Below are 21763 nucleotides of genomic sequence, written 5' to 3' on the forward strand. Positions count from 1 at the left end.
GCACATGACAGCAATGCCTATAAAAATTATGATAAAAGACTCTCTGAGTTCAAGGTTCAAATAGAAAATCAAAGGCAGTGCAAGGCGCTCCCTTTGGAGACAAACCCCCAGAAGGCAGTGTGTGGCGAGGCAGGCTCAGGCTACAGCAGGCCCTGGATCTGTTTCGGGGGAGGACTGATGCCCAGCTCCTCCCGCAGAGCTGTCAGGGACTGCTCCCAACGCTTCTCGTAGTAGATGTTGAGGACGCATGGGGCCCTGCGCCCGTTCTGAATTGCCCAAGGGATCAGCTCAGACAACAGCACTGGCAGGCTCCTGGAGGGCAGTGGAGGGAAGAAGAGACACACGGTCCCCAAGGGCACAGCAGACCCACGCAGACCCCAGTGAGGAAAGCCAAGCTCCCACGCCTCATGGCACACGCCCCGCACATGATGAAGCTCAGATTTTGTTTTGTTTTGGTTTTGGTTTTTTGAGATGGGGTTTCTCTGTGTAGCCTTGGCTGTCCTTTGTAGACCAGGCTGGCCTCGAACTCACAGAGATCGCCTGCCTCCGCCTACCGAGTGCTGGGATTAAAGGCATGCACTACCACACCCGGCTTAAAGCTCAGATTTAAATATAGCGCTGTCCAATTGCACAAAGGTCACCTTCACGTTGACCCTGCTCATTCTGATCCAGTCCTTGAGGCCTGGCCCGAGAGACCCCAGGGTTTACTGACTCAGTTTCCTTTTCTGCCCCATTCTTCCCATGTTTGCTTGCTGGAGAGGCATGAGGCACCTGCATGCTCACCCCCACTTCCTGGAGTCCCAGGCCTTCTGAGGTCTCCCTCCACCCCCAGAAAACTTACTGAGCACGGAGGCGGAGGGGTCCGAAGAGTGCTCCCAGGATGCACATGGGGAGGCCGGTCTGCACAGCCTCAAACCACTTTACCACAATCTCTCCTAGAGGTAAGGGATGGGGTAGGAGGTGAGCAGGCGAGGGGGGTCAGTGAGGCTGGAGTGGCCCCAGTGAGGCAATGCTCTTTCACACCTCTAGGGGTCATTTGGTGGCGTGTAGTCCCATCCTATATGGGCTGTGGGAAGGCCCAGGACAGGAGCCATGGGAACAGCATGCAGAGGCGGTCTTACAGGCCACAGGCGGTGCTGTGGGTCTCAGAAGTAGAGATCTTTGGTATCTAGATGCTGAGACAAGGGCCTCGGGGCATGGAGGAGTGAGGATGCATGGCAGGGATGCGACCAGGATGCACATGTAACACAGAAGGCAGGAACTCAGCTGGTCAGTAAGGAAGCATAAACAGTGCCCTGCCTGGAAGAGACCTGGTAGGGTACCCTGCCATCGCCCGCACAGTTGGCTGTGCTGCCGACACTCACCCAGCATAGTGGTGGGCATCCCCAGCAGGGTGTGGAGCATGTCGTGCACCTCACGGTATCTCTGGATCACATAGGCTAGTTCTTCGTCGTCCACGAACCGAGTAGGTGCTCGTGTATCTGGAGAGACCCTCTGGCAAATGCAATCCTTCCCATCAGTCCCCAGGGCCCAGTGACCTGTTATTAGTTCATTTTCAGCTATTCCCACCAAACTCATGCCCTATCTGAGAATCCTGGTCTTTTAAAAAATTTTGTGTGTGTGTGTGTGTATGTGTGTGTGGTCTTGTTTTTTGATTTTTTTTTTTTTTTTTTTTTGAGACAGGGTTTCTCTGTGTAGCCTTGACTGTCCTGGACTCATTTCGTAGACCAGGCTGGCCTCGAACTGACAGTGATCCACCTGCCTCTGCCTCCGGAGTGCTGGGATTAAAGGCGTGTGCCACCACGCCGGCCCTTGTTTTTTGATCTCTAAGGTTTTTCGAGACAGGGTTTCTCTGTGTAGCCCTGGCTGTCCTACACTCACTTTGTTTTTTTTGTTTGTTTTTTCTGAGACAGGGTTTCTCTGTGTAGCCATAGCTGTCCTGGACTCACTCTGCAGACCAGGCTGGGCTCCAACTCACAGCGATCCACCTGCCTCTGTGTCCCTGAGTGCTGGATTACAGGCGTGTGCCACCATGCCCGGCTGAATCCTGTGGTTTTTATCCACACCTGCCAACAGGGAAGCCTCAGGTAGGAATTATTGCCACCTCCACCCCCACCTACTCAAGCTCAAACAATGTTGGCAGCCTGCTGGAATCTACAGCTTTAGTAAGCATGTTTTGTAAAACAGAAAGTTCTGGGAACATCTTAAGCGCTAAAGAGATTAACTTGGCCAATAAAGTGATTATTGTGTAAGCATGAGGACCTGAGCTCCACCTCCAGTGCACGCGCACACACACGCGCGCGCGCACACACACAGTTGCTGAACTATAAACTTAAATGGTTGCAATGGGGTTGGGGTGTAATGGAGTTCAATTGGTCAAGTGTGGGCCTGGTACTGCCAGGTGGTGCCAGGCTCAGTGGCACACAGCTGTAAGTCCAGCAGTTGGAAGGGCAGAGGCAGAAGGATCAGGAGTTCAAGGGATTAAGCAATATAGAGAATCTGAGGCCATCCTGGGCTATGAGCCTGCCCCCAAAATCAAAATAAGTAAGTAAATGCCAAAATGCTATTAAGCTAATTCTATCTGCTTCCCTTTGCTTGTATTCAAGGGGCTATTAGAAAGCTTTAGATTCCCCATGAGGCCTGAGGACAGGGTTGGTCATTTCACTCACCCTTGTGACTCTGGTGCCAGCGCCCTGCTATGTGACAACCATATATGAAGTCCTTTACATACACTGTCATATTCTACCCTTACAGTAGTTGATGTTATCACTAACTTCAGGACTAGGTGAGAAAAATGTGTCAAGGAGGATAAACTGTGGGGCCCGAGATCGCACACACAGCTGAGGCAGCTGCAACAAAGTCTGTTGGTCTCCAAAGCCTGTAGCCTTGACATCCATGGTCAATCCGCCACATTAGTGGCCTGAGGATCTGTCCTCTTTCTGTGGAGGATTTGTGCAGGGCTGAGACTGGCAAGAGAGGAGGAACAGTACCTCTCTCTGTTCCTTTGACTTGCCAAAGGCAGGCCACACCTTTCAACAATGCCAACCTTCGCTCCTGTGGCTTGACCCTTCACCCAGATCTCTGTAAGGCTCAAGGTGTTCCTTCTCATTCTGTGTGGTTGATTTCTTTGTCCCAGACTGCCACCACACTAGGGAATGCTGGGTAAGATGCCTAGGATGGCCGTAGTAGACAGCCCTCTCTCCCCAGTAACAGGACTAAAGGCTGTGGGGAATGCAGAAGCTGTCCCTCCCAGGGTGGCATTTGGGGCTTCTCACTGATGAAATAACCTGCATCCAGGTGAAACTAGGGCAAGCGGCTGCCCTGCCAAGGCAAGGTGCTAGGAGAGGCCAGGAGGCAGGCTGCTGTCTCAGGGCAATGCCTTTACTGAGCAGCGGCTCTCACTTGCTCATCGTCTTTACAAGGTCCAGACATTTCAGTTTGCTACTGGGTGGATGAGGGAGTCAATTGTTATTTAGGAGGTATAGGACAGGGACGCTGCTAAAGGGCCTCCAAGGTACAGGACAGGTTCCCAAGCAAGAACCGCCCAGCCCACGGCAATAAGTCCAGGAAATCTTGTTCTAGAGTGACTTCTAGTCAACCTTGTCCTCCTTCAGCCTGGCTGGCTTCTGGCCAGAGAGCCACTTAGCTTCAGTGAGATGTGCACATGATGGAGGGACGAGACAGGTGGAATAGGACAACCATATTATAGTTCTTTGTTTTGAGAGAGGGTCTCTGTGTAGCCCTGGCTGTCTTGGAGCTGTGTAGACCAGGCTGGCCTCTCGAACTCAGAGATCTGCCTGCCTCTGCCTCCTGAGTGCTGGGATTAAAGTTGTGAACCATGATGCCTCGCTCTAAGGTTCTTTTATCAATCAAGTTGTGTTACTACTTTTTTTAAAACGTCCCAATGATGTTTAATGGCTCCTGTTACAAAATGCTGTTTCTTTCCCAAGGCCCCAGCACAAATATCAGCCTATTCGTTCCTGATTCCTGGTTGAGAGTTTTGTTTATCTATGTACTTACGCTGGGGCTCAGGGCCTTATGCTCGCTGAACTACCACTGAGCTATACCCCCAGGCCCTCCAATGTTTTGTCAGTTTCTTCTTTTAATATACGATGGCTGTTCTCACATGTATATATGTCTATGTACCAAGTGTGTGCCTGGCGCCTACAGAGGCCACAGAGAGTGTTAGATCCCTTGGGAGTGGAGCCAGAGAAGACTGAGCTGCCATGTAGGTGCTGGGGACTGAACCTCTAAAAGAGCAAGAAACTCTCTTATCCACTCAGATGGCTCTCCATCCAGCTGTGTGCCTGGTTTTTGTTGTTGTTTTCCAAGACAGTGTGTCTCTGTGTAGCCATGGTTGGCCTTGAGCTTAGAGATCCTTCTGCTTCTGCCTCCCTGTCTGCCTGTTTTGTTTTTTGTTTTTCGAGACAGGGTTTCTCTGTGTAGACTTGGCTGTCCTGGACTCACTTTGTAGACCAGGCTGGCCTCGAACTAAGAGATCCACCTGCTTCTGCCTTCCTGAGTGCTGGGATTACAGGTGTGCGCCTTTTTTGTTTTTGTTTTTAATAGACAAAATCTTGCCATGTAAATATGAAAAGCATGGTCACTCCCTACATAGCCAAGGTTGGTCTTGAACTCAGTGGCAACCCTCCTGCCTTAGCCTCTCAAGTACTGGGCTTGTACATGTACATCAAAGTGCTTGACTTTCTTTCTTTTCTGACACATGTGTTCATATGCATGTATGATGTGTGTGGTGACCAGAGGGTGCTGTTGTGTCTTCCTCACTCTCCACCTTAGTTTCTGAGACAGGCCTCTTAACTGGATCTGGAGCTCCCTGAGTCAGGTCAGCAGGCTGGACAGCGAGTCCCTGGGAGCAGCTATCCCTACCTCCACAGTGCTAGGGTTACAGCAATGAACTGCCAGGTCTGGCTTTGCACATGAATGCTAAGGATCCAAACTCAGGTGCCCATGCTTAAGCAGCAGGCAGGGTACAGCAGAACCATCTTCCCAGGCCCTGCACCATCCTCTTAGACAGTCTTGGAGCTTGCAGATTCACCAGCTTAGCATGCTCTTTCCCAGAACTCCACAGAACTGACAATTCCCAACCCTTCCAAGTCTCGCTGCCGAGGTCTTTCCTGACTGCTGTACTGGCTCCCTATGCCACGCACACAGGATGATGGGTAGCAGGTGCAGAGTAGAGAGTTTTTCAATAGTTGGGATCCCCATAGCCTCTCACTGTCTGCCTTGCCAGGTGCCAGAGAGGACCACACTGGCCACACACCACAATGGTCCAGAGGACTCTGGGATCCAGAGGACACCACCCTGGGTCGCACTGGGGCTGTGAAGTTATCAAGGTTTCACTGCTCTGTGCCCGAGTCCTCATCTCTTACAAGAGGATGACAACAGAACATACTAGACAGGGTCACTGGAGGATCCAGACAGATCACGTACCAGCCTGGCAGCTGGCCTGCAACAGGACCTAAGTACCACCACTACTTGGTGCTGGTATTTGGGATGACATTCCTAGCCTATGGGCCCATCCCATAGAAAAATAGCAAAGACTGAAGAGCACCTCTGTCTTAGTTGGCAGCCTGGCCATCCTCCCGCCCTCGGCTGTATCCTCCCATGCCACTCCTCTGCCATGATTGGATGCACAGGCTGGAAACTCACGTTCACGTCCAAGAAGTGAAGATACTCACGGCCCAGGGAGCCTTCGGGAAGGCTCTGGAGCTTGCTTAGGTCAAGGGTGGACAGGGAGATCCGGGGACGATCTCTGAAAGACAGGAGATAGGACTGGGAGTGTGTCAGCCAAGGCTAGTGAAAGGGGTACATAAATGAAGTTGGGGTGGACATAGGGCCACAGGACATCCACGTAGCCACAAGCCCTAGTGGACCACTGTGGTATTAGGGTCTGTGGAGACCATCACAAACCTTCAGAGGCATGATCTAGTCAGAGAAGGGCCACAGACGTGACACTGCAGGAAGGAGACAGCAGAGCACCTTTGGAGGCATAAAGCTAGCCACTGAGAGCTTAATGGAAGCAGTCTTGAGGCTGACACGGGACTAAGACACCACATGCGTCTTAGTACATGCCTACATATGTGTAGGTACACACATATGTTCCTGTGGACCATCCATGGTCCTCTGAAGAGCTCCTTATAGGATGAGTCCTGACACACCCTGGCCAAATGGCAAGGCAAAGTTGGGACCTACTGTAAGATCTGGGCACCCTCTGGATGGTTCTTCATCTGGTCCCTGAGGAATGTCAGGGTTCCGCATCCTGTGGTTTCTCCTAGAACTGCAACCATGTCTGAAAGGACAGAAATGGGCAGAGTTGGAGGATGGAATGTTTTTGTTTGTTTGTTTGAGACAGGGTTTCTCTGTGTACCCAGCCTTGGCTGTCCTAGACTCGATTAGTAGACCAGGCTGGCCTCGAACTCACAGAGATCTGCCTGCCTCTGCCTCCCGAGTGCTGGGATTAAAGGTGTGCGCCACCACTGTCCGGCTGCTATTATTCTTAACATTACTAATTTATTGGTGTATGGTATGAACCACTTTCCTATCCAATTATCGAAACAGATTATCATGTTTACACTAATTACTGCTGGCCCTGAGATTAAATAGTGATGAAGGTTGATGTAACTAAGCTGACAGAGAGCTTGCTTAGCTCACTCAAGCCCCAAGTGTGATTCTTAGTATCATGTAAAATGGGTATGGTGGCACACACACGTGTAATACTGCCGTTTACGGGTAGGGAGACAGGATGATCAGGAATTCAAAGTCATCTTTGCCTACATAGTGAGTTGGAAGCTATCTCAGCCTCAACAAAACAGCCATTTACCCCCAATTTTTGAGATAGGGTTTCTTTGCGAAATAGCCCTGGCTGTTCTGGAACTTTCTTTGTAGACCAGGCTGGCCTCAAACTCACATAGATCCACCTACCTCTACCTCCTGAGTGATGGGAAATTTTTTGTTTTGTTTCTGTTTTTTTTTTTTTTAATTGTATTTATTGCATATGAGTGCTTTATCTGCAGAAGAGGGCATAAGATAACATTATAGATAGTTGTGAGCCATCATGTGGTTGCTGGGAATTGAACTCAGGACCTCTGGAAGAGCAGGCGGTGCCCTTAACCACTGAGCCATTTCTCCAGCCCTTGTTTCTGTTTTTTGAGACAGGTTTTTGTTTTGTTTTGTTTTGTTTTGTGTGCATATCCTTGGCTCTCCTGGACTTGCTTTGTAGGTCACAGGCTGGCCTCGAATTCACAGAGATCTGCCTGCCTCTGTCTCCCTGAGTACTGGGATTACAGGTGTGCACCATCACATCTGGCTAAAACAACACCTTTAAAAAAAAAATAGTGCTGGTCACTAGATAGGTGGTCCTGTATACACCACTTCATGTCTTCTTTACTTTCTCTGAACAAAGACTAGCTATGTACTGAAGAAGATGCCTGTTGTTGTTGTTGTTGTTTTTGGAGACAGGGTTTCTCTGTGTAGCCTTGGCTGTCCTGGACTCGCATTGTAGACGAGGCTGGCCTCGAACTCACAGGGATCGGCCTGCCTCTGCCTCGCGAGTGCTGCTGGGATTAAAGGCGTGCGCCACCACTGCCCCGGCAAGAAGCCAGTCTTAAACTGATCCAGCAAAGAAAATCCTGAAGGCTGTCAAGGTCCTTGACCTTACCAAGTTTACTACCCAGTGAGAATGTTGTAATGTGGAATGTACCTAAGTCATTCAGCCCACAGATTAAGATGCTTGGATGACAGACTCTCCCAAGATTACAAAAAGGCAGACCTGTAGATTTTATACTTCTTGCCTCTTCTCTTCCCCCTGAGCAGCAGATCCGTAACAGTGATTTTTGGCTAGAACCGTTCCTGAGGACGCAGCCAGGTTCTTTTTTTTTTTTTTTTTTTTTTTTTTTTTTTTAAATTAATGCCAGGTTCTTTAACAGAGGTCATGACAGGCCCGGGGAGCGAACGGCCTTACCATGGCGATAGGGATTGTAGAGCGCCATCCCGGCGGAGCCCGCGGCCAGCAGCATCTTTTGCAGCGGGGTGGTGGGGATATGGTCTGGGTACAGCAGACGGGCGCCATGGATCCTGGCCCTGAGTGGCACATCTGCGTGGCAGGAGAGGGGTAAAGGTGAGAGAAGCCGGGTTCCTCCAATCGCCGCGGACACCCGGGTCAGAGCGGCTCACCTACGGCTGGCCGGGAACCGCGCGGAAGACCGTGGCGGAAGAACAGGGAGCGAAGCAGCGAGGTCGCCATGGCAGCGGATGTCCACTGTGGGTGGGCGGGGCTCTGCTGGCACGACGGAAGCCGGAGAAGTCAAAAGACTCTACGGGGACTGGACTGCAGTCCCTGTGGCTTTTTTTTTTTTTTTTTTTAAATCTGAAATGCAATATGGACAGGATCATGAAAAGGAAAGCCACATGGTCTGTTTGCCACCGACGTACGAGAACTGCTGTGAGCCAGGCGTCATATGCCTGTCAACTCAGTTCTTGAAAGCTGGAGACCGAAAGATCAGTTAGTTAGTTCAAGGTCCTTTGAGACCTTTTCTCAAAAACCCAGTCCGGTGTGAATTACCCCTGTCACTGTAGCACTTGGGAAGTGGAGATAGGAAACTTGGAAATTTCGGCAACATAACAAGTTTGAGGGCAGCTTGGGATATATGGGAAAAAAACAAAACTCTTGAAACGGATTCCAAAAAGAACATAACCGAGAGCTATGCTGTTCAACATTCGGCCCTATTTCTTTCTCCACCTCATAGTTTCCTCCGGATAACAACAAGAGGAGAACCTCTTCCGGTCGCGGGAACTGCGGCGCCCTACAGTAGGGACCACATTTGTTACGGAACCACAAGGCACTTCCGTTCGCATCGCAGCTTCTGGGAGATGTGGTCCTGTTGAGCTCCAGCCATGGGGTCTTCTGGCCTGGCTCGACTGCAGGGCCTCTTCGCGGTCTATAAACCTCCGGGGCTGAAATGGCTGCACGTGCGTGAGACCGTGGAGCTGCAGCTGCTTAAAGGTGCGCGCTTCAACACGACCCCTTGGTTCCGCGTTAGCTCCATCCCGAGTCCTGCGTGGCTATGAAGCCACGTGACCCACGTGCCTGTTCTTAGCGGTTTCCTCTTGTTTATGGTTCGTCGCTCCCACTTTCTGCTATTTTCTGTTAGAGAAATGCATTCAATAGTATTGCTTTTCGCACAGTTACTATTATAGAGTTAGAGTTTGAACAATTTTTTTTTCTTGGCTTTTTGAGACAGGGTCTGATGCAATTAATTAATCCGGCCTTGAATTCTGAAGTTCCTGTCTCCACCTGTCAGATGCTGAGGTCGCAGGCACGCACCACCACACAGAGCTTGAATCAACATTCTTTCTATTTTTTTCCCCTTTCTTTTTCCTTTTTAAAAACAACTCTCATGTAGCCTCAGATTTGCTATGTAAGCTGAAGATGATACCCTTGGACTTTTGATCGTCCTGCCTTCGCTCCCGAGGGCTCAGATCTCATCTGTGTACCACCACTTTCCATTACTGGGTGCTGGGGATGGGGAGGCAGGGCTTTTTGCAAATTGTGCAAACAGTCAAGTGTCTCAGCTACATTTCCAGTCTGGTCTTTCTTATGGACTCCTGTGAGGGGGTTTCCTCTTTTCTCTCTTTACTTTTCTTTTTGTTTTTGTTTTTTGTTTCCAAGATAGGGTTTCTTTGGGTAGCCCTGGCAATCCTAGGAAATCTCTCTGTAGACCAGGCTGGCCTCGAATTCAAAGATGTGCCTGCCTCTGCCTTCCCAGTGCTGGGATTAAAGGTGTGTGTCACCACACCTAGTTTCTTTCTTCCTTTTTTTTTTTTTTTTTTTTTTTTTTTTTTTGGTTTTTCAAGATGCGGGTTTCTCTGTGTATCCTTGGCTATCCTGGACTCGCTTTGTAGACTAAGCTGGCCTTGAACTCACAGCGATCCGCCTGCCTCTGCCTCCCAAGTGCTGGGATTAAAGGGGTGCGCCACCACGCCCGGCCCACCTAGCTTCTTAAGGCCTCTTATTCCCTACAGTACACAGATCTATCTTCCCCTAGGGGTTTGGAGAATACTGACTTGCTGGTGTGTTCTTTTGTGTTTAGGTCTCAATGCAGAGAAGGCGCCTGCTCCCGAACAGCGGCGTGTCCGCTTCTTGCTGGGCCCTGTGGAAGGCAGCGAGGAGAAGAAGTTGACTCTCACAGCCACCAGTGTGCCCACCCTCAGCACTCACAGACTCGGTAAGGCAGAGTCCGGCAGGATGCTACTGGCTGTCGTGTCACAGGAAATCCCTGGCCTGAGGTAGATTTCTAGCCCAGGGACTGGCCACTTTTCCTAGGGAAAGCAGGGAAGATTTTAAGGACTTGAGGCCTTACCGGCCATGTGGTTTCCTCAGCACTGCCCAGCTTTTCCCATCTATATATGTTAAAGGAAGGAGTGAGTCTTCTCTTACTCCAGTTAAGACTGGAGAGCAAAATAGCTATTGGAAGCAGTTGTGCACACCCGTGTGTGCACCACAACCCGTGTCTTCTAGGGGACACTGAAACAGAAGGGTCAGTCCAGCTCAGGAGTTCCAAGCCAAACTGGGCAGTACAGTGACACCCAGTCTCAAAACAAAGCAGACTTGATGCTCTGACCTGTGGACTATAGTCTGTGGACTCCTAACTATTCTAGGACTCTGTATGGGAAAACTAAGAACTTCAGGTAGACCCGTGTAGTGATTCAATACCTGCTCTGTACTAAAAACCATGTTACCTTTCTCCTGACCACAGTTCAGAGAGGTAGGTCCTTTTTGTTTGTTGTTGTTGTTTGTTTTGGGGGTCAAGGTTTCTCTGTGTAGCTCTGGCTGTCCTGGACACGCTCTATAGACCAGGCTGGCTTTGAATTCACAGAGTTCCGCCTGCCTCTGCCTCCCAAGTGTTAGAATTAAAGGCGTGCACCATCGTGCCCGGCTGGTAGGTCCTCTTTTTAGAAACCATATGATTTGTATGTTTGTGTGTACATGTATGGATAATATCGAGGCGTTTGTGTGGAAGTCAGAGGGCATCCTTTGAGAGTCACTTCTCTCAGACCACCTAGGATCAGACTGACGTGATCACGCTTGGCAGCAAGTACCTGTACCCACTGGGCCACCTCACCAGCCCTTGTTTTTGCATTTTGAGACATAGCCTCCTGTAGTCCAGGCTGGTCTTGAACTCACTACATGATTGAATATGACCGTGAAGTCCTGAGTCTGATCCTTTTGGCTCTGCCTCCCAAGTGCTGGGACACGTTAGGCTGTATTCAGTCTTTCAGCGGTTGAAAACCTGAATCTGGGGCCAGAGGGCAGCGTTGTAGACAGACAGACCTAGGTCCCGCCGTAGGGAGGCCACAGACTCAGTGGGAGAACGGCCAGCTTTTCCATTAGCAGACACTGTGCAGACAGCCCCGTAATCTTGATGTCCGGTGTAATGCCTGGCCTTGAAGCCTCTTGTGGGGAGAATGGTGATCCGCAGAGTTTGCTCTTTTTTATTTTTGTTTTTCGAGACAGGGTCTCTCTGTGTCATCCTGGCTGTCCTGGACTTGCTTTGTAGACCAGGCTGGCCTCGAACTTGCAGTGATCGCCTGCCTCTGCCTCCCGAGTGCTGGGATTAAAGGTGTGCGCCACCACACCCAGCGGTTGTAATAAGCAGAGTAAGAAGACTCTTGGGTTGCCCTTCCTGTGGAGCAGGGAACCTGCAGAAATAGGCCTGAGCCCATCTTCCTTGGAGGGGAAGGCTGGGAACCCAGCCTGTCATTCGAGCCCCTAGCTGTTCTGTTCTGGCAGTGAAGGCCTCACGCCAAAGCCATCCCCGGGATTTAATAGTTGAGGGGATGAACTGGTTTTGTTTTGTTTTCCAGTACGTGGTCCAGCATTCACAAGCCTGAAGATAGGTGTCGGACACCGCTTGGATGCCCAGGCTTCTGGGGTGCTTGGTAAGTGATGCGCTCAGCCTGGGGACGTGGTGCTCTGGGCTTGGGAAGAGTCGGGAAGTGATCTGAAGGCCAGCCCCTGTCCTGTCCGCCCTGACTCTCTCACTGCTCCCCTCTCCAGTGACTCCACATGTCTCATCAGCTGGGCCGATGATTTGGTGCAGGGGAAAGTATATTCCAGTTCTGTCAAGGGATTCCTGTGGCTCAGGGCCTTTTATGGGCGTTTATTTACCGCACCTGTGGCAGATGCTGTGTGACGTCATGAGTAAAGAGGGCAGGACTGGAGCTGAGGTCACCTGGCTGGCAAACGCCCACGGTCCCCAGAGGAGCCACCGTCAGGTTAGGGTGCAGCCAGGCATGTGGCTCTGTCTCCTCTGGCTGGCTACAAAGCTCCAAGTCACAAGCCATCTGTGGCCTGGAGGCCATATGCAGCCACATTGTCCAGCCTCCACAGTCTTGGTGCCCTTGTCATTCTTCCTGAAGTACAGGCAGTCAGACGCAATCTCATGTCCTCTCCCTGTTTCCCTCTCTAACCGTGAGTGGGAAGCCATTCATTTCTTTAGACAGATGAGGGACTAGGCAGGAGGTGGCCCCATAGACCATATATGGGTCCTTCCTTTGTGCCATTAGCCTCCTGTGCGTTGCCCCTCACAGTCTGTGATATACACAGGCCTGAGCATCCTTATCTGTTTCACTAACTCAGAGCTTGATGGGCAAAGACGTTAAAAGTTAAGACTCAGAAAGCCTAGGTATTTGTTTTTGTTTCCTGAGCCAGGGTCTCAGTGAGCCAGGCTGACTTCCTGCTTGCTGTGAATGACCTTGAACTTCTGACTCACTTGGGACTGTAGGCATGTGTCATCTTGACTTGAATTCCCACCCCTCCCCCCTGACAGGGTTTGTCTATGTAGCTCTGGCTGTCCTGGAACTTATCCCATAGACCAGTGTGGCCTCAAACGTAGCGATCCACCTGCTTCTGCCTCCCAAGTGCTGGGATTACAGGTATGCCTCCCCTCCACTCCCAAATGTAATTGCAGTTTGGTGGAGCTGGGACAAGGTCTCTTGCTTTTGGGAGGTTTCAGAACGCTCCGGAAGCTTCCTCAGGCACTTAGGTCTATTCCCCACCGTGAGCCAGGTGCCGTCCTCGCCTGGGCCCTGGAGACCAGTGTTGGTATCTGCTCAGGGGCCTGCTTCCCTCGATGCCACAGCTCTCCTTGTTCCCTTCCGGCCACAGCAGCAGGAGAAGGGAGAATGCTGGGTGGCAGGGAGCCGCAAGGGTAGTTCCCAGGCAAAGGGAAAGGGACTTTCAATATAAGAGAGGGTCTGGCTGCCTTTCAGTGCTCGCCGTGGGACATGGACGCAGACTCCTCACCGACATGTATGATGCTCACCTCACCAAGGTATGGCAGTCTACAGATACAGGAACAGCGTGTTTAGCCCTCGGTCCTTTCCCAGAGGTCAGTGACGGGGACGGCCCGTTTTCTGCTTGCTGTAACTCGGAAAGGCGAGTTACCCACCAGCACATTTCTCTTCTGACCACCACCAGGAGCTGTGTGTGGATCTCTCTGGAAGCCTCGCCCCACTTAGCTCTCTCCCATTTTATAGTTGAGTAGATTGAGGCTCAGGGAGAAGGGCCCTGGCCAGGCTCACAAACTCCTCGAAGCCTTAGGAGCTGAAATTTAATTTGGATCTGTCGCACACCACAGTCGGAGCCTAGCACTGTTCTGTTCTCAATGCAGGACAGATGTGGGTGTCACCATCCTGTCCTTTGGCTTCCTTTAAGACTGGGCAAGGCCATAGACCATGGTACTGTGAAGTCTACTGAAGGGACACTTTCTGTAGCTGTCTTTAGTGCCAGATGAAAAGGCTGCAGTTCACAATCCCAGGTCAGAGCTGTGGTGAGACACTTGCCCAATGTGTACAAGGCTTTTCATACCCAGGACACAGGTGCGCGCACACACACACGCACGCACGCACACGGCAGAAATCCATCCTCTACCCCTCTGCCACGGGTATCCATTGTGGATTGCTTAACATCTTTGTGCCTCAGTTTCCTCAAGTCATGCATGGGAATGAAGAGAGCATTCTCTGAGACGGTTACTTTGGGGGTTAAGATGACTTTATGTGGCACCTTGGCTCAGTCCCTGGTACACAGTACAGGCTGAATAAATCAAGGCCACCATCATAGACATCTGAGTGCTCCTCACTGTCATCACTCCGGGAGGAGGCGGTTGTCTGCACAGAGCTGGAGTTGCGGGTTCCTGTGGGCAGCTAGCATTGCCTTGACATGGGCGTTGAAACTTAGCAGAGGCTGGGAGGAAGCTCACAGGACATAGTGGTGACACTGTTTAGTTTGGCTGGGTGAGTGGAGACTAGTGCTGGCACTGTGTCCAGGTTGTGGGGAACAGAGCACAGACAGCTGCCCCAAGTGACAGAGCAGAGCCCATGTCCTCCCTCAGGGCAGGAGGGCAGCAGGCATGCTGTGTGTGGAGCGCCATGAGGCCCCAGCCAGCATCAGGCTGGTTCTTAGCGCCAGAGCTTAGAGTGGGGACTCCACTGCCCTGTCCCTGCAGGATTACACAGTACGCGGCCTCCTGGGCAGAGCCACAGACAACTTCTGTGAAGATGGACGGCTGGTAGAGAAGACAACATACGGTGAGAGCCAGGGGTCGGGCAGGAGAGGCGGTGGCCTCGGCCTCCCCTTACTTCCTGTCTCCTTGGTCTCTTTCCTGACCTTTCCAGGCCACATTGGCGCCTGTTGGGTTGGGCACACCTAAGCTCAGACTGGAGCCTTGCGCTTATTCTGCCTCCTAGAATACCCTGCACCTGCTTCCTTTCCGGGGTCACGTGTTTCTTCCGCAGGGAGCCTTCCCCACTCAGTCTTGCCCTAGCTGTACTGATTGGAAGCCAGCTGTGAGCGCTTGCTTAGGGTCTGCCTTTTCACTGTCCTTGTGTTAGATGCACTAGGAGGTTCTCTTGTGGCTGCAAATGTTTCACTGGGCCAAGGATCTGTCAAAGTGTGGGTGTATTGATGGAGGACGGAGGATGGGTGGTTTCCACACCAGCCGTATATTGTAAGACCTGCCCTGGGACCTAGTCCATGTGTTCACTTGATAACAGATAGTTCTGAGCACCAGCAACCCGCCGGGCATGAGGGGGACACATGATGGATCAGATGCGCCCCAATAGTGGTGACTTGGCTTCACATAGTCCTCGCTGGTAGCAGGTTGAAGATCTCTGCCGCAGTAAAGCTGTGTCTGTGCATTTGGTGTGTGGCAGCATCCAAACACCTAGAAACAGCGAGCAACTTGGTGCTTCCGGGCAGAGGAGGCAGGAATCTGCAGGGAGAGAGAGAGGCTAATCTGTAATTTTGGGTTTTTGAGACAGGGTCTTGCTGTGTACCCCAGGCTGGCCTCAAACTCACAGCAATCTTCTGTCAGCCTCTGAGTGCTGGGGTTACAGGTGTGTCCAACCTAACTTTTCTAGTGTGTGTGAGTGTGTGGGTGTGGGTGTGTGTGTGGGTGGGTGTTTGTGTGTGTGTGTAGAGCTGAGGTAGGGATGCCATGGCACACATACAGAAATTATAGGACAACTTCCTGATGATGGTTCTTTCCTTCTGCCATGGATTCAGGGATCAAACTCAGCAGGGGCATTTGCCAACTTCTAGTTGCAAGGCAACAAAATAGGGACCAAAGGCTCATGTGCTGAAGGGCCTCTTGACCCTCGTGTTGGGCTGAGTTCCCAGCTGGTTGCCAGTTTTGTGCAGCAAGCACTTGTACCCAGTACCCCATCCTGCCAGCCCTAAGCCAATCTTTTTTGGAAAACTGTGTAGCCCAGGCTGGCCTTGAACTCGTGGAGATCTACCCACCTCTGCTTTGCCTCTGGAGTGCTGATTGTATAGGCACCACTGCCATGCTCCACCTAACCTAAACATTTTAAAGAAAGCCAGGTGTGGTGGTACACACCTTTAATCCCAGAACCCAAAAGGTAGAGGCAGGAGCTCTGTGAGTTCAAGACCATCCTGGCCTACATAATGAGTTCTAGGACAGCCAGAGCTACATAGTGATACCATATCTCAAAAAAACTAAACTACAAATAATAACGGCCACAATAACTTTTGAGTATGTGTGTGTATGGGGGGGGCAAGGGTGAGATGGTTTCTCTATGTAGCCCAGTCTGTCCTGAAACTCACTCTGTAGACTATGCTGGCCTTGAAATCACAGAGATCTGCTTGCCTCTGTCTCCCAAGTGGTGGGATGAAAGATGTGAGACATAAAAACACATTAAAAAAAATTTTTTTTTTTGAGACAGCATTTTTCTGTGTAGCCCTGGCTGTCCAGTGTTCTTTTTAGACCAGGCTGGCCTTGAAACCACAGAGATCCACCTACCTCTGCCTCCCAATGCATGCACTACCACGCCAAGCAACAACAACTTTTTAAGGGAGATTTGTACTTTTTTTTTTTCCAGTATGTCCTGTTTTTTTAGTATGTACTGAGGACCACACGCAGGGCCTTATGCTTGCTTTACTATTAAAAAATCCGCCAGCTCAAGCTTTAATCCCAGCACTTGGTAGGCAGAGGCAGGTGAGTTCAGGACAGCCAAGGCTACACAGAGAATCTCTGTCTCAAAAAAACAAAGAAAAAATCCCCCAACTCTTCATATGCCAATTACATAATTGAAAAGTACATTAGGGGGCTGGAGAGATGGCTGAGAAGTTAAGAGCACTGACTGCTCTTCCAGAGGTCCTGAGTTCAATTCCCAGCAACCACATGGTGGCTCATAACCATCTACAATGCGATCTGATGCCCTCTTCTGGCTTGCAGGTGTACATGTAGGCAGAGCACTGTTTTTTTGTTTTGTTTTTTGTTTTTTCAAGACAGTTTCTCTGCCTTGGTTGTCCAGGACTCACTTTGTAGACCAGGCTGGCCTTGAACTCACCTGCCTCTGCCTCCCGAGTGCTGGGATTAAAGGCATGCGCCACCATCCCCGGTGAGCACTGTATTCTTAATAATAAATAAATAAAATCTTTAAAAAAATTTTAAAAGTACATTAGGTGTTGGGAAAGACCCAGATGCAGAGCAACTAAGGAGAAGCTAGGGGAACTGGAGGTTAGAGGGTGGCTTCCTAGAGGAGGAAGAAGCTAGGAGATCTGGGAGGCTTCCTGGAAGAAGCAGCACTGAGTTGGACTTGTCAGAGGGCAGGGAGACAGTGGCAGGTCGATTCTAGGTAGCACGATGGTTGGATGGTTCAGTGCAGTCAGGTAGGATAGAGACAGCACCAATGAGGCTTCAACCTGCGCTGTTCCCAAATCCTAGCACTGCGGAGAAGTTGGCGTGTGTCTCCACTGTGCCCCAAGGCTTCGGCTTCCTGGTAGCTTGTCAAAGTCCCAGGCTTAGTTGCTCAGTCCCTTAGTTGGTCCTGGTGGCAGAGTTGCTCTTCCCTCAGGCAGCTGCTTCTGAATTTGCCCAGGTGCTGCCTCCTACGGTCAACAGCATGGACAGCCCCAGACCAGTGCGAGTCTCATAGTGTGTGTTTGCCTTTTGTTGAAGAAGCTCTTCAGATGCTATGAATCCTCTTGAGAAGAGAGGCCACTTATCTTTTTTGTTTGGTTTGGTTTGGTTTAGTTTGGTTTGGTTTTTCAAGGCAGGGTTTCTTGCTGGACATGGTGGCGTATGCCTTTAATCCCAGCACTCAGGAGTAAAGATGTGTGCTACCACTGCCCAGCAAGAATAACTTTGTGTGTGTGTGTGTGTGTGTTTTCCTGGGTGTACCAGTGTACCATGTGTATACAGGAGACTGGTGGTCAGGAGCATTGAACCTTCTAGAACTGGAGTTACAGATGGTTGTGAGCCTTCATGTGGACACTGGAGACAGAATCCAGGTCCTCTGTAAGACCAGCCAGTGCTTTCAACCACTGAGCTGTCTCCTCAGCCCCTTTGTCAACTTTTCTTTTTTCTTTTTATCTTTTGAGACAGTCTTAACTTTGTAGCTCGGGCTGGCCTTAGACTTACTCTGTAGACCAGGCTGGCCTGTCACTCACAGAGATCTGCCTGGCTCTGCCTCCCGAGTGCTGGGACTAAAGGTGTGCACCACTACAGTTGGCAACGTATCTCTTTATTGAGTCAGAGTCTCACTGATGAAGCCCTGGCACAGAACTCGATATGTAGAACATGCTGGCCTCGAACTCACAGCTCCATCTGCCTGCCTCTGCCTCCCAAGTGCTGGATTAGAGACACATTGCTATGTTCAGTCTCAGTTGATTTTGCTGTGTAGCCCAGGCTGGCTTCTGACCCTCAGGTGCCAGGGTTACAGGGGAGCCCCCAATTGCAGACATTAAGCTCTTTTTAAAGGACTATGAACAGACCCAACCTCCTGTGGCAACCCCCCAAAGTATGCTCTGGCCATTTCCAAAATGGGATGCTTTGGGGTAAAAGGTGCTTTCCTAGATGCTGTGGTCTGCCGTCTGGCCTTCTATAGACTAGTATTCCTCCTACCCCATGCCTCTTTCAGACCATGTGACCAGAGAGATGCTAGACCGCGTCCTGGCTGTGATCCAAGGCTCCCACCAAAAGGCACTGGTGATGTAAGTAGACCTGAGAGGTCCACCTGCCCTGCTAAGGGGCACGGTCTAGAGGGGAGGAGCCTGGAGTACACGCACGCACGCGCGCACACACATACACATACACACAGCCGGACTTGGGGTGGGAGAGGGTGATGGAGTCACCTAGTAGCCGAGAACTTGGCTGAGAGCCTTCTGCCCACAGCTCATGACTCATGACTCCCAGGCATAAGCCCTGTGGCTCCCAGGAGACTAACCAGCTGTTTGTAAATGGGACAGACATGTACCTGAGCAGTGTTCCAGGTAGGGACAGGAAGGCAACAGGGCAGAGCCTCCTGGGATTGTAAGAAATGGCTTAAGGAACAGTGCTCAAAAGATTAGCAGGAGCCGGGAAATGGCCAGTTGGGCTCAGAAGCCAATACTCAGGGCTTCAGGTGGGAAGGGCTGGGGCAGGATGAGGCTGGCCAGGGCCTCAGGGAACGTGGTCTCCTTGGGGACCCTGTGAGGAAGGCCAGGCATCAAAGGAGGCCAACTGTGAGGGGTATGCCCATTGGTTGAAGCTTGGAGGCAGAAGAGAGATGACGTGAACACAGGACAGAAGGGACCAGTAGGACACTGGGGCCCTGGACCTGGGGCATTTGTTTGGATGACCTTGGAACGGAGGTGGCATTGAGGTCCCATGGGGTTGCACTCACTGGGTGAGGTAACTGAGGGTGGAGCGCAGTGCACAGGGAGGGGCCAGGATTGCTCAGCCTGTGATAGGTGAAGCCAGGGGTTGACAGAGGATGCTGCCTTTGGCTGAGAGGGAGGCTGCTCTGAAGGTGGGTGGGGAGTGTGGAGAACAGTGGCGATGCATCCTTTATGGTGGGGCAGGTACCCCACACCAGTCTCCCATGCTGGCCCTTCTGTCTCCCAGGTACTCCAACCTGGACCTGAAGTCCCAGGAGGCCTATGAGATGGCTGTGCAGGGTGTGGTCCGGCCCATGAACAAGTCCCCGATGCTCATCTCTGGCATCCGCTGCCTGCACTTTGCACCTCCCGAGTTTCTTTTAGGTAAACTGCAATGATGCAATGGAGCCTGCATTCTGATCATGTGTGGCATGCCAAAGCCTGTATGTACAGCCCCGATTGGCTTGCCATGTGTGGCTTTTTTCCATCAGGTCCAAGGTCAGCCTAACCCAGAGTAATAGCACAGAGGCCGCCCTCTGTCTCCTGTCTCCCCAAGCCTCTGAAGCCAGCCGTTAAGAAACAGAGGCTGAGGCGGGCATGGTGGCACACGCCTTTAATTCCAGCACTTGGGAGGCAGAAGCAGGCAGACCGCTGTGAGTTTGAGGCCAGCCTGGTCTACAAAGTGAGTTCAGGACAGCCAAGGCTACACAGAGAAAACCTGTCTCAAAAAACCAAAAAACAAACAAACAAAGCAGAGGCTGGGGGCTCAGAGGATGGCTCAGAGGTTAAGAGCACTGGCTGCTCTTCCAGAGGTCCTGAGTTCAATTCCCAGCAACCACATGGGAACCATCTATTTTACAGTCTGGTGCCCTCTTCTGGCCTGCAGGCACACATGCAGGCAATCTCATGAAGGATGTTCCTTGGGGAGAGGTGTGTAAGGGAAATGGATCCAGATCCGCTTGGTCCCTGGAGTTGTTCCTGACGGTCATGTCTGTCCATGTCTGTGTCCCGCAGAGGTGCAGTGTATGCATGAGACACAGCAGCAGCTGAGGAAGCTGGTGCATGAAGTTGGCCTGGAGCTAAAGTCCACCGCTGTCTGCGTGCAAGTGCGGCGAACTCGGGATGGCTTCTTCAGGCTGGATGATGCCCTCCTGAGAACCCGGTGGGACCTACACAGCATCCAGGATGCCATCCAGGATGCTGCTCCCCGGGTGGCAGCAGAACTGAAAAAGAACTTGAGCCTACGCTTGGGTCATCAGCCCAGTGCTGGGCAGGCTTGGGCCTTCAAGGGCCCAAGCTCCACTTTGGAGGGGGAAAGCTATGCAGGGCAGTGAAAAGCCAGGCAGCTGCCTGATCTGGGTGGGCAAAGACAAAGGCTTGTCACAAGTCAGAACTGATGACTATGCAGAGTGAGAGCAAGGGCCTTGAGCAGTGGTGCACGCCTGTCATCCCAGCAGAACAAAAAAGTAAAGAAGTCTCTCTACAGGAGATACAGAGTGACTGAGGAGGTGAGCCAGGTGGGCTCAGGCTAGAATCTTGTCAGATCAAGGCCAGCTTAGGGTTACTTAGAGAAACCTTGTCTCAAAAAACCAAGACAAGCCAGGGGAGGTGGTGCACACCTGTAATCCCAGTACTTGGGAGGCAGAGGCCAGCCTGGTCTACAAAAGGAGTCCTGGACAGCCAGGGCCACATAGAGAAACCCTGCCTCAAAACAAACAAAAAGCCAAAAAACAATCCATCAAACCAGAGTCAGGCATGGTGGCTCAGGTCTGTAATCCTAGCACTGAGGAGGTAGAGAAAGGAAGATCAGGAGTTCAAGGCTAGCCTGGGCTACTTCCAGTGTTCAGCTTTGCACACCGATGGGGAGTACCACCTCAACACTTACTGACCATTGGTGGTTTACCTAGATTGATATGACTGATTATCTGAATATGTTTATACACTGGGGAAAAGCCTTTTCACTGTTTCAAGGTGGTATCTCACACCCATGGTCTCACTGCTGCTCAGCTGAGGTAGGAGGATGCCCTCAGTTTGTCTGGAGTACTTTGTAGTGCATGTCAGTATTTAATCCTTCTGCCAGCCATGGTAGTACAAACCTGTGATCATCACCTGGGGTGGTGGAGGCAGGAGGATCAGGAATTCAGGGTCATCTTTGGCTATTAAAAGGTTCATTTTTATGTGTGTACGTGTTTGCATCTGTGGTGTGTGTGTGTGTGTGTGTGCGCGCGCCCCATGTATCATGAAGCCTAGAAAAGGGTATAAAAGCCCTGGAGCTGGCGTTACAAGCAGTTGGGAGCCGCCGTGGGGATGCTGGGAATAGGCCACTGGTCCCTGGGAGAGCAGCCATCTCTTAAACCACTCACCCCTCTCTCCAGCTCCCAGAACATAACGTGGTCTCCTGCCCTGTGATGTACTTCCTTGTAACTGTCAGGTCCCCTGGCTGTGGACAGTTAGAGGCTGGTCACTGTTCATGTCCGCAGTACAAAAACCAACAAAGCAGCAGAGGATTTCTCAGCGGGGTGCGGGTGGAAGGGTGCTGCGAAGACACAAAAGGCATGTATAATATAGGTATTTTTTTATTTG

General features: G+C 51.2%; 2 protein-coding genes across 3 annotated transcripts; one reads left to right on the top strand and one right to left on the bottom strand.

Moving 5' to 3' along the window:
- Positions 1-139: 139 nt before the first annotated feature.
- Positions 140-8263, bottom strand: Coq4 (coenzyme Q4). The gene is made up of 7 exons (XM_051166295.1): positions 8224-8263; positions 7982-8188; positions 6214-6310; positions 5671-5773; positions 1365-1494; positions 842-935; positions 140-312 (listed from the first exon to the last, which is right to left on the bottom strand). The coding sequence occupies exons 1-7, from the start codon at positions 8261-8263 to the stop codon at positions 141-143; spliced, it is 843 nt and encodes a 280-aa protein (XP_051022252.1). The 3' UTR covers position 140.
- A 575-nt stretch (positions 8264-8838) lies between these two features.
- Trub2 (TruB pseudouridine synthase family member 2) lies at positions 8839-20546 on the top strand. Of its 2 annotated transcripts, XM_051166554.1 has the most exons (8): positions 8839-9022; positions 10110-10244; positions 11884-11958; positions 13291-13352; positions 14526-14607; positions 18463-18535; positions 19428-19564; positions 20195-20546. In XM_051166554.1, exons 1-8 carry the CDS (start codon positions 8914-8916, stop codon positions 20512-20514), a joined length of 993 nt encoding a protein of 330 aa, XP_051022511.1. In that variant the 5' UTR covers positions 8839-8913; the 3' UTR covers positions 20515-20546. The 2 variants fall into 2 exon arrangements, with proteins under 2 accessions (XP_051022511.1, XP_051022512.1); XM_051166555.1 differs by lacking the exons at positions 8839-9022; positions 13291-13352.
- Positions 20547-21763: the final 1217 nt, after the last annotated feature.

Source organism: Acomys russatus, chromosome 24 (genome assembly GCF_903995435.1).
Source record: "Acomys russatus chromosome 24, mAcoRus1.1, whole genome shotgun sequence".
Lineage (NCBI taxonomy): Eukaryota > Metazoa > Chordata > Mammalia > Rodentia > Muridae > Acomys > Acomys russatus.